This window comes from Microtus oregoni, unplaced genomic scaffold (assembly GCF_018167655.1).
Source record: "Microtus oregoni isolate MIOR12 unplaced genomic scaffold, Mior012 000003F_ref0000135, whole genome shotgun sequence".
In the NCBI taxonomy this organism is placed as follows: domain Eukaryota; kingdom Metazoa; phylum Chordata; class Mammalia; order Rodentia; family Cricetidae; genus Microtus; species Microtus oregoni.
This window is the reverse complement of record NW_024543062.1, coordinates 6142754-6159293: the sequence shown is the minus strand read 5'-3', so window position 1 is coordinate 6159293 and position 16540 is coordinate 6142754. Positions and strand designations below refer to the sequence as shown.

The following is a 16540-nucleotide window of genomic DNA, read 5'->3' as shown; positions in this document are numbered from 1 at the left end:
TCAGTGAGTTTGAGCCTAGCCTAGTCTATATATCCAGTTCCAGGTCATCAGTCGCTCAAAAAAAAAAAAAATCCAAAACAAGCAAAGAAATCCAAGGTGGAATGTGTCCTGAGTTGTAACGCCTGAGGTTGTCCGCTGGCCTCCACATAGGTGAGCACACGCTTGCACACATATGTACCTGAATAGAGATGCAGACATATCATGCAAGGAGACATCCAGACTGGGTCCTGAGAGAGTTGAGGTGATTCTTGAGAGAGGGTGGAGGATGATGACCTGTGGTGTAGACAGGACACTCAGGCTGCACTAGGACTTTACAGTAGCACCGTTGCCCCACCCCCATCTGAACCCTTCTTTCTCCCCTAGCATGACATCATCATCTTCATCTCCCAACCTCAGCATGAGCACCTCCCTGCACCCTTGTAGAGGGGGAGCCCCCAGAAGAGATTCTCTACCGTGTCCTAAAGTACAGTGAGTGGTGGGGTGACCAATTTAGCCCATACTCTTCTTGTATGAAGTCTCCCAGATTCTGCAGATAGCCAAGGCAAAGGAAGGACTCACATGTCACTGAGTTTGAGGTCACAGAAACTGAGAAACTCTCAATCTCCTCTTCAACTTTCTGTATTACTTAATGAGACTCTTAATAGTCACAAAAATTATTTCAATGAATGGAACGGAGAATTGGTTAGGTCTTCAAGTTCTTGTCTCAAACCAAAGTGAACTGTGATGACCTGCCTCCATGACCTCTCTCTGCTGTTTGGAGTTTTGGTTAGCTTTGGTTTGTTGGTTTTAAGACAGAGTCTCATGTAGTCCAGGCTGGCTTCAGATTCATTTTTTTTTTTTTTTTGGTTTGTCGAGACAGGGTTTCTCTGTGGTTTTGGAGCCTGTCCTGGAACTAGCTCTGTAGACCAGGCTGGTCTCGAACTCACAGAGATCCGCCTGCCTCTGCCTCCCGAGTGCTGGGATTAAAGGCGTGCGCCACCACCGCCCGGCCTGGCTTCAGATTCTATAGGTACGAATGATAGCTTCCAATTCCTAATCTTGCTCTCTCTACCTGTCAATCATTGGGATTACAGGCTTATGCCACTATGCCCGGATTCCTCTAGTACTTTTTGTTACTGACTGACTCTGGCTGGGGAACATGAATCCTAATCACTGGTAGCCCTGCTAGACCTCATGCCTGCTCCCTTTAGAACAGTCCTGTTCCCTTCACCTTAAGGGAGTTTGTCCTAAATGTTGTTGAGAATGCTGATTTTGTGTTATTCTTTGCTGTGGGCCCCTTTGTTATTCCTCTGTTTTGAACAAGGGAAACTAACATATCAATTCACATGGTCATTGGAGTAACATCCATGAGAACCCTTCTCTGTGCCCAGCTACCTGGATGAGGAGATGATGAATGAACCGTTCCTTAGATGACTGGGCAGATAGTCACCATGGCAGCCTGCCTGTGTGAACACCTCAGGGATGCTCAGAGGAGACACCACTCCAGCTGCCAAGATCACTGTGACCACGGCTGCTGCTGAGGTCAGCCTCAGAGGCTTGGATCCAGTTACACCACAGCAGACATCTCACAGCTGACCCAGGAGTCTCTACTTTAGTCGTGAGAAGCCTTGGTGACTTCTCCATCACCCCTCCTACCTTCAGCTAGTCCCATGGGGATGGGACAGTTTTCCAATGACTCAGGAAAATCCCATGGTTGACACACATTTGAGACTTGTCACTGATGGAATAAGAGCTGCATCTGTGCAGGGCTGTGATTGGTGGATCTGAATCAGCACGCCTGTCTTAGGGTTTCTATTGCTGTCAAGAGACACCATGAGCATGGCAATACTTATAAAGGAAATAATTAATTTGGGATGGCTTACAGTTTCAAAGGTTTAGTTCATTATCTTCATGGTGGACATGGCAGCGTGCAGGCAGACACGGTGCAGGATCAGGAGCAAAGACTTATCATCTGAATCAACAGGGAGCAGGAAGTAAACTGCATCTACTCTGAGCATAGACTGACCATAGGTGACCTGAGAGCCCACCCACACAATGACACACTTCCTCCAACAAGGCCACACCTACTCCAACAAAGCTATGCCTTCTAATAGTGCCACTCCCTATGGGGATATGGGGGCCAACTACAGCCACACTGCCAAATGCCTATGCACCACCTTTCTCTGTGAAAGCAGTCTGGATTTCATCCTTATCAGTCCGTGTGTATGCTGTCCTTATGTCCCAGAATGCTCTTTGGTAGAAGCTGACACACTGACTATCAAATGTTAAGACAGACTGGACTTGGGAAGGAAGTCTTGTCCTAGGGGAGACCCCACAGGTCAGAATATCAACATGGCAGGAAATAAGGGAAGCGGGGGCTTGTAGTTGGGCCTTTGAGGAAAGGAAGCCCAGCATGGGACCCAAGCAAGCCATGGTTGTCACCAGAGGAGGAGCATGGAGGGGTCGCTGTGCCTCTCTCTGTGTGTGTGTGTTTGACACTAACTTGTCAGTGTCTATGGAGTAAGGGAGAGGAACCAAAATCCTCAGGCAGGAGTTCTCAGTGTGGACCATGGTCCCTGCTCCTTGACACAGTCTCTCATTTTGACGCATAAGAGATCTCACAGGTAGGTGTCAAAAGAAAAACAGATGACTTTCTGGGAGTAACACATGTATTGAAAATTGTTTTTACTTCCATAGCCGAAAACCATCACAGTGGGTCTTCGGGACCAGAGACAGACAAGATGCCCTGAGTTCGGAGGAGAGGAAATCAGAGCCCATGTGGCAGCAGTGGGGTTCTCTTCTTGTACCCTTCTAAGAACAGGGTATTTTCACTGCATAGGCCTGCAGCCATGCTCTCTGATTCTCAGGCAGGAGGCAGGGAAGGGCAGGATGTGTGGCCAGCAACCTCCCTACTTTGAGGTAACCTCACCTCAGAGGTGAGAGGCCTGGCACCTGGAGTCTGTTAGCTGGGAACTCATAGGCTGTGTCAGGTGCCTGTCTATAGGCGTCTGTGAGAGGGAGAGGACAAGTTTCCATGGTCTGTTTTCTTTCACCTTTTGAGTCCCCATGAATCAACCCCAGGTTCCTGGGCCAGGCGGCAGGCTCCCTTTTTTGACTGAGCTATCTCTCTGCTCCCCACTTTTCTTTTGTTCTACTCCACCAAGGCCACACCTACTCCACAAAGGCCACACCCACTCTACCAAGGCCACACCTACTCCACCAAGGCCACACCTACTCCAGCAAGGCCACACCCACTCCACCAAGGCCACACCTACTCCACCAAGGCCACACCTACTCCACCAAGGCCACACCTACTCCACCAAGGCCACACCTACTCCACCAAGGCCACACCTTGTTGTCCACATGATGGGTGCACATCCACATTGTGTGGACAGCTGCCAACATTTGGAACATCCCGTGTCTTGGGCCACTGGAAAAAATGAGAGAGGAGGGGTTTTCAGAGGGCCAGAAGTTAAGGGTCACACTAGTGACCCTTAATTAGATTCATTTAGGCAAATTCTGTGGATCTTTTTATTTGTATGAAAAGGGCCTAACAGGTTAGAAAAGGGAACTGGGAGTTTCTCAGTTTCTCTGAGTTCCTGACCTGTGAGTTTCTGTCCTGGCCATGGGTATCTGTGACCTGTGAGCGTCTGACTGTGGTATCAGAGGAAGCTGGGAGTCTTCCTACTAGAAGCACAGGTGACTCCGAGATGGTCAGCCAGACCCGCTCATTTGGTCTTCACGGTGGAGTATACAGTCTCTTCCTGGGGGTTCTCATGGACAGGCGGGCAGGCTGGTGTTCCTGGGGAGGTCGGGCTTGAGAGGGCAATGGAGGCATACACGATGTTGTTGTCCTGCGGGGGTGGGGACAGGGCATTAGATAGCAGCAGTGCAGCTGAGGCTCCATAAAGCAGCAGCTGCGGCCTGAGTGTCCCCCCCACACCTCTGACCTCCAACCTTCTGCCTCCATCAACACCCTTAACTCCTTCAGGCCTGAGTCTGAATCGCTTACCTTGGGGTTCTCTTTGGGGTCCATATGTCGTCCTAGAGAAAAAGGAACATGGAATTCTGAAGTAGAGGTGTGTGACAGGAAGGGAGACAGATGGTTGGAAGTTCCAAGGCTGAGGTGAGGACCTTGGTTACTTGGGAGGGAAAGGGTGAGGGCGGGACAGGCGAAAACACTGAGGGAATGCTTGTGTAAGTGTGGGGTCTTGGGAGAAGAAGGCAGAGCCAAGTGTGGAACAGGAAGCTGGCAGAATTTACCTTCGGGCTTAACTTGCTCACATTTCTCAGTGTTTTCAATGAGTTCCCTGCATGAGAACAAGATGGGCAACAGATGAGAGGCTGGACAAGAAAGAATTAAGACATTAGGTGCTGGGCTGGAGAGATGGCCCAGTTAGTAAAGTGCTTGTCCCATAAACATGACATCCTGACTTCAGACCCCAGCACCTACAAAGCTGGGTTCTGGAGAACTAGAGAAAGGCAGAGAAGTCCCTGGAGTTCACTGGCCATCCTGGACTAACAGATGAGGTCCATATTCAGTGAAAGACCCTGTCTCAGAAGATGAAGTGGAGGCTGGAGAGATGGTTCAGTTGGCAAAGGGCCTGCTTCCCAGTCATGAAGACCCAAATTTAGATCCCCAAGGACCCATGTAAACTATGCTGGGCACAGCCACACAGTGGAGTCACACGCCTTTAAACCCAGCACTCAGGAAGCAGAGGCACTTGGATCTCTGTGAGTTTGAGGCCAGTCTGGTCTACTCTGTGAGTTCCAGGACAGCCAGGGATGTTTACACAGAGAAACCCTGTCTCAAAAAGATCAAACCAAACCAAACCAATAACAAAATGCTCTGGGCACAATGTTCCTGGAGGGTGGGGATGGAGATGGGTGGATCCCTGAAGCTGTTGTCTGGGCAGCCCAGTCAAACTGATGAGCTTCAGTTAGTGAGAGACCTTACTATAAAGGTCTCAGAATAAATATTAAGTGAAGGTGGGAGAAACTGAGGAGAGTCACAACATAGACTTTTGACCTCCACATACATGCACAAGTACACACACAAATACAACATACATGCAGGAATCCTAACATGCAATGGACAGCAACTGAGGAAAATACACCATTGATATCTGCCTTCTAAACACATGGTCACATGTATGTGTGTGTGTGTGTGTATGTATGTATGTATGTATGTATATGGTGCATGCTTGTATTCTCAGTGCTCAGGAAGTGGAGATAGGGGGACTCCTGATGTTCACTGGCCGATCCACCAGGTCTAACTGGTGAGTACCAGTCCAATGTGAGATCCTATCTCAAACAACAAACAAACAATCAAACAAACAAACCCCCCAAAACAAAACCAATAACCCAAAGAACAACAACAACAAAATCCAAAACTCAAGTGGGGTCAGGAGAAATGACTTAGTGGGTAAAGCCATGCCATTAAGACTGACAACCTGACTTCATCTCAGGGATCCACAAGGTGGAGGGAAAAAGGCAGCTCTCAGAAGCGCTCTCTCTGTCCTCAACATGCGTGCTATATCAAACTGATACCAACGCATATACGCATATGCACACAAACAAATAAGTAAAATGTAATAAAATTAGCTATTTAAAAAGTGGTTGACACCTGAGAACACACACACATACATGCACAGACACACAGACACACACAGACACATGCATGCATGCACACACCCAAATACACATGCCCACACTAGAAGCTGGTTCCCTTTGAGTGGCCTCTGCCATCCTCAATGACTCACGGTGTACATGTTGGTGTTCGGCCTTCTCTGGAAGAGGAATGAGAGGCCATTGGTAAGGGGCCTGGCTGGGGCCTAGCTGAAGGTGAGTCACTCTAGGAAACGGCCTTATGCTGGGCAGGAACAGAGACTAGAAATAGGAAGAACCAACGCTATCCTCTCTCATCACCTTGATTAAAACTAGAAGGCAGAAAAATTTCAGATCTTCTGGGTAGGGGCTCAGGCTAAGGTCCTGGAAGAAGTGACCTGAGATCAGACTGGAGGAAGGACATCTGGCCAAAGAAGACACAGGGAGAGGAAAGAGGGAGGAGCTGGGGATGCAGTGTTGCTCTCAGAGTGCTTGTGTTAATTGACAAGATCCTGGGTTCCATCCCCTGCCCCTCATAAACCGGGTGTGGTGTGATGCCTGTCATTCCAACAGTTGGGAGGTGAAGGTGAAAAGATCAGAAGTTCAAGGTTGCCCTTGGCTTCATAGTGAGTTCAAGGCCAGCCAGGCCAATCTGAGACCCTTTCTCAGAAAAAATTTAGAAGGCTCAGAGCAGGTCATGTGCAGTAAGGAAAAGGAAAGACAGGAGAGAAGGACAGAGAGGTTGAGAGATGAAGAGAAAAGGGCAAAAGATATGGAAGACCTAGAACAAAGGATTCCTGGGGAGCGGGGCTCACTGACCACAGAGAAATGCAGAGGGAAGAAGGGGAAAGATGGGAGAGCTGGCGGAATCCAGGCTGATGTTCAAGGCTGAGAGGAGCCAGAGCCACAGAGAGGGAAGCCTAGGCAATGGAAGGAGAAAAGGAGAAAGACACCATGAGGCCTGGGGTGGGGGCTGTTCTGGAAGGAGACTCCCTGAGACTCTGCTGCACCCCTTGTCAGTGTGTGAAGCTGGTGGCCCTGAAGAGCATGGCGCCATGGAGGACATGAAGGAAGCAGACAGGATGAGTCAGGGGTGGGGAGATGTGCAGAGCCCTGTGTGCGGTTCTCCATTGCTTTTCTAATGCCATTTGAGGGGGCTGGAGAGATGGCTCAGTGGGCAAGAGCACTGGCTGCTCCTGCAGAGGACAGGATGGTGCTCACCTGGCTGGGATTTCGGCTTTAGTCCTCTGACCTGTGGGGAAGAAACAGTGTCAGTGTGACATCCGTGCTGATCGTCCATCTGCCCCTCAGCTGTCCTCTATGTTCAGAACCTTCAGAGGACAGGGGAGCAAAGAGACTGCCCCAGACAGTGAGGGTAGAGCCTGGACTACCTCTGCTGGGCTGCATTCCTACACAGCAACCCCTCCCCCAAATCCCTGCCAGGTCCAGGCCCCACCCCCATCTCCTTTGTTCCTTCACCAACCTTGAGTTCCCCCTGACCCTGCACCTGCTTGTCTACTCTGTGTTCTCCCAGCTTCCTTTTTGTGCCCTTAGGAACTGCCTCCTTCTGGATTGTATTTTACTCCACTTGTCTATGTGTCTTGGTGCATACTGTGCTGTTTTAATTACTATAGCTTTTAATTGTCACTTATTTATTATGCGGCTGGGGCTGTGCCACAGTTTGTGTGGAGGTAGAGGGCATCTTGCAGGAGTTGGTTCCCGCCATCATCTGGTTCACAGGAGTGGACACTGAAACTTTTTACCCTCGGAGGGCTAGTCTAGCCTTTTATCTTTGTAATTTATTTTTTTCTAGAATTTTAAATTTTGTGCGTCTGTTTTAGGGTAGATGCACATGAGAGCAGAGCCTGTGGATTCAGGAAAGAGCTGATAAGCCTAGAACTGAAGTTACAGGCGGTTGTAAACTGCCTGGTGTGGGTGCTGGGAGCAGAACTCAGGTTCTCTGCAAGAGCATTCAGTGCGCTTAACTGCTGAGCCATCCCTCCAGCCTCCTATTGCAACTTTGAATAAACTCTGGGATCAGGCAGTGGAGTGCTCCATTATCGGTCATTTCATTTCTGTAGTTGTTTATCTCTTTTTGTCTTGTTTTGTCTTTGAGAAGGCATCTGAATTAGAGAGGATAAACTGTTTTTGCAAATCTGTCATTGTCATTTAGATGGGAATTGTATTGAATTCAATTTTTGTTGTATAAACACCTTTTTTAAAATAATCTTTAAGGGGGCTGGAGAGGTGGCTCAGAGGTTAAGAGCATGGCCTCTGCTCTTCCAAAGGTCCTGAGTTCAATTCCCAGCAACCACATGGTGGCTCACAACCATCTGTAATGGGGTCTGGTGCCCTCTTCTGGCCTGCAGGCATACACACAGACAGAATATTGTATACATAATAAATAAATAAATAAACATTTAAAAAAATAAAATAAAATAGTCTTTAATTATTTTTATTTTGTGAATGTTTGCCTGTTTGTGTTTGCCATGAGTGTGCCTGGTCCCTGTTGCAGTCATAGGAGGGCATCAGATCCCCTGGAACAGGAGTTACAGGAGCCTGTGAGCCATCGTGTGGGTGCTGGGAATCAAACCTCAGTCCTCTGCAAGAGTATCCTCCTATAGAGATTTGCATTGGTATGGATCTTAGTTATTGATACAAATTTAAGATCAATTGTGTTACACACACACACACACACACACACACACACACATATATATATATATTTCTGTTCTTGCTTAAGGTATTGTGATTGTGTAGTTCATTTAAAAATGTAATGTAGCCGGGTGGTGGTGGTGCACGCCTTTAATCCCAGCACTCGGGAGGCAGAGGCAGGCTGATCTCTGTGAGTTCGAGGTGAGCATGGTCTACAAGAGCTAGTTCCAGGACAGGAACCAAAAGCTACGGAGAAACCCTTTCTCGAAAAATCCCCCCCCCCAAAAAATGTAATGTATATTTAAGAATAAAGGTTAATAGGTAATCATCTATAATAGTCAAGCTTGTAGTGTTAGTTAGATTTTCTAGATGTATAGAGATATATTTCAGGTAGATAGGTATTCTTCAGATCTTTCAGAGACCTTCAGAATATGGCATTTAAAATGTTTAAGAACTTAAGACTTTTTATGAGTGTGAGATATATCTGCTCCTGGCAACACCAAGCTACTTCAAGAGATGATGGGCATTGAAGAGGCTCCTTACGGAGTCGGTTGACCATATGGCAAGAAACTGCTCTTGCCTGGACTGCTTTATAAACTGGATATGATGGACCCACAGAGAAATGACTGCTAAACTTGCCTAAAGGTGAGATAATCCTTCAGGGTTCCTGCATCATGAATGAGTCTGGTAGACATTCTGCAGGACACACACACACACGCAAATATGATGGACAAACTGCCAGCATAGGTGGAACTGTCCATGAAATTTCCTGCTTTGTAAAAGAGTCTGCTGGTTACTATGGGCCTGTAGGCTAAAGATGGATGCTCCAATGATACAGAAGAACTTTGGGTGACTGTTCAAGCAGTGAGATGTCTATGTCAATTTTATAGTTTTGACAGTTGCTTACAATGTCCTTCCTGCTTAATTACATAATATGGTAACTTTCTGGACTCTTTGATTGAGTTGAAGAATAAATGGTTATAGTTATAGTTTTCCTTAATTATAATAAAAGATAAAATAGATATAAATATTGTAACTGTAATTCTTGCTTGATACCTGTTTTGTTATATGTCATTTTACTATGTTAAAAGTTAAAGCCTTCCTTTTTATTTAAATAGAAAAGGGGAGGTGATGTGGGATTTCCCTCTGTATGCTGTGATTACTGTGAATAAAGAAACTGCTTTGAGCCTATAGCAGAGAAGGGAGGGGCGGAGCAGAGCTAGGCAGGGAGGACGGGACTGAAGGCTGGTAGGAAGAAGGGCAGAGTCAGGGAGAAGCCACGAATCCTCCACCTGATGCAGATGCTGGGAACTTTAGCTGGTAAGCCACAACCACATGGCAATATACAGAATAATAGAGATGGGTTAGTTTAGGATATGAGTTTTGCCAGAAATATGCTTAAGCTATTGGCCAAACAGTATTGAAAATAATATGGTTTTCTGAGAGGTTATTTCATGGCTGGGCAGTCGGGATGAAGAAGCGACCCTTCCCCCAACAGTATCCAGTGCTCTTAACCATTGAGCCATCTCTCCAACTACCTGATATAGACATCTTAATTAATTTTTCCATTTTCAGAATGAGTTTTTTCCTACTCACCCACTTCCTCTGTCATTCAACAACATCACTGTTATTATTCAGGCATCTGTAATGGCCCCTGAGGTTCAGACAGGATATGTTCTCATGCAACCACTGTATGCACCTCCTGTATGCATTTGCTAAGTTCCTGTTTAAAAAGTGGGCCTTGCCCACCTCCCGTCTCTTCCTTTCTCTCTCTCTTTCTGCTCCTCTGCCCTGCCCTCTGTCTCCATCTGTAACTCTCTCTCTGCCTCTTTCTTCTCATCTGCTGCTTCTGTTCCAGAAGCTGGTCTCTCTTTGCCCATCCCTTTGCCTCTGTTATTACACACTTGGGGACCTGACTTACAAGGTTCCCCCTGTCATCTCCTGCCTCCTCTGCCAGCACCACACTACTCAAGAGTTCCTGAAATGGTATTTCTTTCCTGGAAGGCCAGAGGGTGTCCTACATGACCCCCAACAATTTCTGGACTATTCTGTTGACAGGAGAGGGAGGGGTTGAGATAAATTTTCATGGAGTCAAGATCCTTCTGCCCCTGCCCCAGGTGCACAGACTGAGGTGTGGACCACAGTGGCTGTCATTGTATTTATTCTTAATTGTGTTATATTTGTTTATTCACCATGTATGTGAATGTGCACAGGCTATGGTATGTGTGTGTTAGAGGACAACATACAAGACTCAGTTCTTTCCTTGTGCTCTGTGTGTTCTAGCATTTCCAGTGTCTTGACCTCCTGAGCCACCTCACTGGGTCTGGCTGAAATTATTTATTCTTTGACATTCTATGTAATTTTTCTTCCTCTGGGCGGTTCTCTCAACACCCGTCTCTCCTCTGACCATGTCTGTCAACACCACAGCTCTTTCTAAAATGAACACTCAGTCCTTGGGATGCCTCCCCCATCACCCACAGTTACTGGGAAACTGGCAGTTCATCTACTTAGGATCCTCCTGTTTCAAGCCAGACTTTGGAACCTGGAGCAATCAATACAGCTGAGCTGAGGCGACTTCCAGTCCCTTCTGCGTTCCCCTCCCCTGGCTCCTCCTGGGCAGGTCCTTTGTCCTCTGATGAGGAAATGGCTGAGTCAACAGAGAAGAACTGAGTTTGTGACTGGACTGTGTGGTTCACAAACTGAACCCTCAGAGGCCTCACTTGGAGAACCAGCTTAAAGCAGATTCCCAGTGGGGTTAGCAGTGCAGGCCTGCAGTCAACCAAACTGAAACAACAGCAACAAAAAGACCCCAGCTACTCTAAGCAGAAGCTCAGAGCCTGACTCTGGATTCAAGAGGAGGCCATCAGGGATCTGCCCTGGGGAGGCAGGAAGCCACCCATAGCTCCTCAAAAGCTGTCCACCTTGCTGTTTTTAAAGACAGGGTCTCTCACTGGGACCCGAGGCTCAACAATTAGGCTAGTGTGACTAGTCATCAGCCTCGGGGATGATCTTGTCCCCCCTGCTCAGCACTGGGACTACAAGGATTGTGGTGACAGATCCTCAAGCTTGCGTGGCAAGCACTTTACTGACTGAGCCATCACCTGAGCCCTAGGATCTGAGCTGTCAACCATCCCCTTCGATGACTCTGGTGCAGACTGTCCTGTGGAAACACTCGGGAAGTGTGATGGGGATGCAGTCTGGACACTCACCTTTCCTCCTCTTCCACCTGAGGAACACCATCAATCCCAAAACCCCAGTCACGAGTACAGCAGCAGCCACTGCCACCCCAACTCTGGTTCCCAGATGCAGGGTGTGATTTTCTCTGCTCATCTGAACTTCTGTGACAGTGAGGGTGTTTTTGGTGCATGCAGAAGTTGCAGTGGTGGGGCTTGGAGAGGTGGTACTGGGAGCTGGGAAGAGATAAAGGAAGTCAGCATGGAACTTCCCCAGTAGGAGTGAAGATTCTAGAGATGCCTCTACAGCACTCTTTGCCGTCAGACACTGAAGCAATGGACTCCAAGGAACTGGAATCACCCAAGGAGTCTCAAGCTAGGAGAAGGACAAGGCAAAGCTTGGAGCCAGCCAGTAAAGAACTGATCTCCCAGAAAGAGAGTTCACACAGTTCTGACAGCTCCTCAGATCACCTTGCAGGAGAGACTGAGACAGAGGATGATGGCTCACTGTGGGCGGGGCCACACCGGAACTGGGACTGCTTAGGTATGCTTATGTCTTGTCTTCTATTTAGGCCTAAACCTCGGGTCAGGATGGGTCAAATCCCAAATATGGAGTTGGGTGTTGTCACTGGACCTCTTTGTTTCTCCTCCAATCTGGTCAAGCTGAGCGCTGGAAGCCGTGACATCATAGAGTAATTGCCCAGTCATCTTTTCAGGAGAGACTTATCAGAACCAAGAGGTCCGCTAAGGGCTAAACCAAAGGCAAGGCTTTTGCATTCTTGCTTTGTGAACAAAGTGGCTGTCCTTTGCTGTAGATTTTTCACTGTAGCTGGCTTCCCTCCTATTACATATTTGGGGAATTAATTCCCTAGTTCAGAACAGTTTCCCACTGCCAGGCCTGTTCCTCTCTCCTAGGTAAGCGCAGAGATCTGTCTTCCTGCAATTATCTTTATCAGCAGGCACTTGGTCAGGGCTTAGGGTCCAGGCACAGAGCATCACCTGCCCAAGCTGCTGCTCTTGTTTTACCCCACATAAAAGATCCTTACCTCCTATGCTCACCTTCACCTCGGTTCACTGATGACTTTAGTTCAGGACTCTCAAGGGCAGCAGGAGAAATAATTAACTGCAACCCAGAGAAAGACCCACAACACCAGTATCACAATGACTGATAAAAATTTGTGTGTTGTTATTTTGCGTATAAAGCTAGCCTGCGGGAGCCTGGCGGGAACGCAGTTCACGGCTCCTTCTAGAAATGGCGACTTCCATCATCAGAGCACATTTTGTGGAGCAGCCATCATTACTATTCAGTTCCAGAAATTTTTATATAAAGAATTTCGTTTGTTGCCCTAATCTTAACAGGGAGTGCAGGCAAACATGTATATACCTATACTTATATACCACGTTCTTTCCCAGAATGTTCCAAAAGAACAAAACAAAAAACAGAATTTGTTGGAAATGTCGAGGTTGAGTAATGACTGAGAGGGAAGGAGTCCCATCGGCCGCTGTCATGGATAAGGTTAGAGTCACTAAGGAAGTGTAGTCCCGAGAGGAGAAAAGGCAGATCAGCAACTGCGGAGTTGGCTAGTCCAGAAAGCACTTGCCCTGTGCTCTGGTTAGTTATTGTGTCAATTTGACAAAACTGTAGTTATCTGGGAAGGGGACCTCAGCTGAGAAAATGCCTCCATCAGATTGCCCATAGGCAAGTCTGTAGGACATTTTCTTGATTTGATTGATGTGGGAGGGCACAGCTAACTGTGGGTGGTGCCATGTCTGGGCTGGTTTCCTGGATGCTGTAATCAAAGCAGACTGAGCAGACCCAGTAAGCAGCCCTCTTCCATGGCTTCTGTTTCAGTTCCTACTTCCAGGTTCCTACCTTAGGTTTTCCTTCCTGAGATATCACACACTTTCTTTGTACGACAAGCCATGTGATCACCTGTAACCTCAACACCATAGGAGATGGGGAAAAGAGGATCAATGCAGCTTTGTAGCCCTTCAGCCTAGCCCAGAACAGTGAGCTCCAGGTTCAGAGAGAGACCCTGCCTCAAGGGAATAAAGTCAGTCTTATTAGAGGAGGATTCCCAGTGCCGCGCTCTGGCCTTCCCAAGCACAAAAAGGGGCATATGTGTATATATACATATATATACATACACACACACACAAACACAGACACACACATATGTGCGTACACACCTACATGTATGCTTACATCATATATACATGGCCCATGAAATCAAGATAGAAGGAGGCAAACAATAGAGTGAACTCCAGCAGAGACAATGTGTCTATAGTTGAAGATGCTTGGAGGTAAAGGGTCCTTGTGTGGTCTGTTGGTCAGCAGCATGACCTGGGGCAGGGGTTGAAATCTGCTGGTCTCCATGTCTCTCTCTGTATAATGACCATAAGAATTCCCTGCAGTGGTGACAGGTGGCAAGGGCAATGCCCACACGGTGACTAGGCTGGGCCTGAGTGCATTCTGGGTGGAAGCTGAAGTCACAGCTGCCACAGAGGAGGTGAAGCGACCAGAAGACCTGATCATGGTGAGGGAGAAGAGGGAACTGAGGGAGGGGATAAAGAAACCAGGGCAGGAGAGGTGAGGGATGTGCCTTAGAGACAGGTGAAGTAAGAGGATCCGGAGGAGGAGGGGTATACATGGGGACACGAAGGCACCCTCTGTGGACGGCACTAGATATTGTCTAAACCAGGAACTCACGGAGACCCAAACACAGCACCAAGTGGAGGTTGCTCCATCCTGGAGAGGCCACACACACATGGATTTCTGGCAACATGGGCAGGGGTGATCAAGGCAGTAGTGCAGTTGGGAGAAAGGAGCAGGAGACTGGGCATCTGGGAAGAGCTGAGGCCCGGGAGTGGGGTGGGATCTGATGGCACAGTGAGGGGACAATTCAGGGAGAACAGCTAAGGCTTGTGGATGGTTGTGGGGAAGAGGAAGGAGGATGTTGGCAGAGCTCTGGGGAATGGACAGAACACACAAGAGGAATCTGTGGGACGCATCAGACATATTAGATCCCTAATGACATCTATGGTACATGGAAGCCAGCGCCACCAAAGCCTGACCTGGGATGTGCTCTTCTTGAGTGATGGTGAGGTGGGTCCCTTTGATCGACTGAAAAATCTCCGGTTTTTTGTCTTCCTTTTCCACATTCATAAAAACTCGGCAGAAGTACACTGCCTGATCTTCCTCCTTCAAGTCCAGGATTGTGAGGACTCCGGATGTCTGAGGCTGTGTCCAGTTCAGGAAGATCCGGTCCTTGAAATGCTTATGTATAAAACCCGAGGAAGAGTCGTAGATAAATTCCCCATGGAAGCGCTTCCATCTCCAGAAAATCCTCATCTGTGGATTCTTTGCCAACTTCCAGGGGAAGTAGAAGGTGAAGGGGATCTCGATGGAGCCGCCCTGGACACCAGAGACGTGTGTTGGTTGATCAAATCCATACGGCCTTTCTCTGTAGGATCCTGCTGTGTTCCCTGAGAAGAATGAGGAGAATGTGAAGCCACTTCGGGGATGGAATGGACAACCCAGAGCTTCCTGAGCCATCATCCATAGGCAGGTGTGGGACACAGGGGAGGACTGTCCTTTTGTCACTTTGTCCCATGTGGGACAGGACAGATGGGGAAAGGTTGGGCTGGACCAACTCTGAGGATGAGCTTTCTCTTGGGGCACAGAGGGCCGGCTGGCTTCTAGAGCAGTCACCTCCCCACATGCCAGCCGACTCTTCCCAGCCCCACTCACCCCTGCTATGGTTAAGTCCCCAGTAGTGAGGTCCCCACCACTCACCAGCTTGCAGGCAGGCTGCTGGCAGCAGCAGAAGCAGGACACAGGCCATGTCCAGAATCCCTCCAGGAAGTGAGACCAGCTGAGCCATCAGGAGGGAGAACAGATCCTCTAGAGGGTCCCTGCGGGTGGTCAGGAGTCAGGAGAAAATCAGAGCAGAAATGATCCTCATCCCCTGAGCTGTATGAGGAGGACTGAGTGTGGGCAGGACCTCCCAATCTCCACCTCCTCGTGGCCAGGAGGTAACTTCTGGTAAACTTCCTTTACCATTCTGGCTTCTTCTTTCCCATGTTGCAGAAGAACTGTGTTTGTGGTCAATGAGAAGATGACTGTGCCCTTGAGCCCAGCTCCTATTTTGGCTGGAAGATACAGCCTTGATCTCTGCATGCTGGGCTCTCCTCTCTTCCACCTTGACCTCCTGTCTCAAGCAGTCTTTCCCATTCCCTATGCAGCTACAATCACTGTTTCCTCAGCTCCCATTTCCTCCACTCCTGCCCTCCCCTCAGTCTGTTTCTCACTATGGCTCCCCTCATGCTGGTTGTCTGTGTCTTTCTCTCTAATGATCGTGGTAAAAAGTGGTCAGTTTCTGCTCACTTCAGACACAACGAGGAAGGAGGTGTTGAGGAAACACATTCAGTCCCCAGCCCTAGTATGGTGGCCCTACCGTCATCTGCTCTTGCTGTCTTGTTTCCCTTCAAGGACTCTTTATAGCGCCACAAGGAAAACCAATTCCCAGAATATACTCTCGCCCTGACTGCTCACTGCTCCCGAGTCTGTAAACTTTCCTGGGCTTCCTTTGTGATTGTCCCCCTCACTTAGACAGTGACTCCCACGCTACTCTAGCTTCTGAATGAGCCATTCTGCCTCCCACCACCCTTAACACACACTCAGAAGAGGAAACCAAGGATCAGAGAAGCCTGGCACATGTCACATGACTGGCACACGGCAGGTGACTGGACTTCAGTCCCACTGACTTCTCCTACTCTCACTCTCCACACTGACTTCCTGCTTGGTGCAGCCTCTGAGCTCCCCTCAAGGCCACGGATCTGCTGCTGGGCTCCCAGGAGGCTGTTTCACATAACACTTGAGTGATTTCTTCTATGTCTGTTCTAGAACCTTCTTTGTATGAAGTGGGAAAGAAGGCTTAGAGCAGCAGTGTGCCATTATTGATATATTGCCTGGGACATCTCTGAGAGTGGACACAGCTGGACTGTGGCTGGGGTGTATGCGTGAGAGGTGGGGGCAGAGGCTGTGGTTTCCTCAGGCTGGTTCTGTAGGAGGTCGTCCCACCCTTTCTCATGACAAGGTGTCATCAGTTTCCTGAAGGGCAGGA

The 16540-nt window shown here is 48.4% G+C and overlaps 1 protein-coding gene across 1 annotated transcript; it reads right to left on the bottom strand.

Annotated features, from left to right (window-relative positions):
- Positions 1-3603: 3603 nt before the first annotated feature.
- Positions 3604-15298, bottom strand: LOC121445899 (paired immunoglobulin-like type 2 receptor alpha). Its single transcript, XM_041648068.1, has 7 exons — positions 15211-15298; positions 14490-14900; positions 11451-11651; positions 6808-6838; positions 4243-4289; positions 3992-4023; positions 3604-3833 (listed from the first exon to the last, which is right to left on the bottom strand). Exons 1-7 carry the CDS (start codon positions 15296-15298, stop codon positions 3708-3710), a joined length of 936 nt encoding a protein of 311 aa, XP_041504002.1. The 3' UTR covers positions 3604-3707.
- Positions 15299-16540: the final 1242 nt, after the last annotated feature.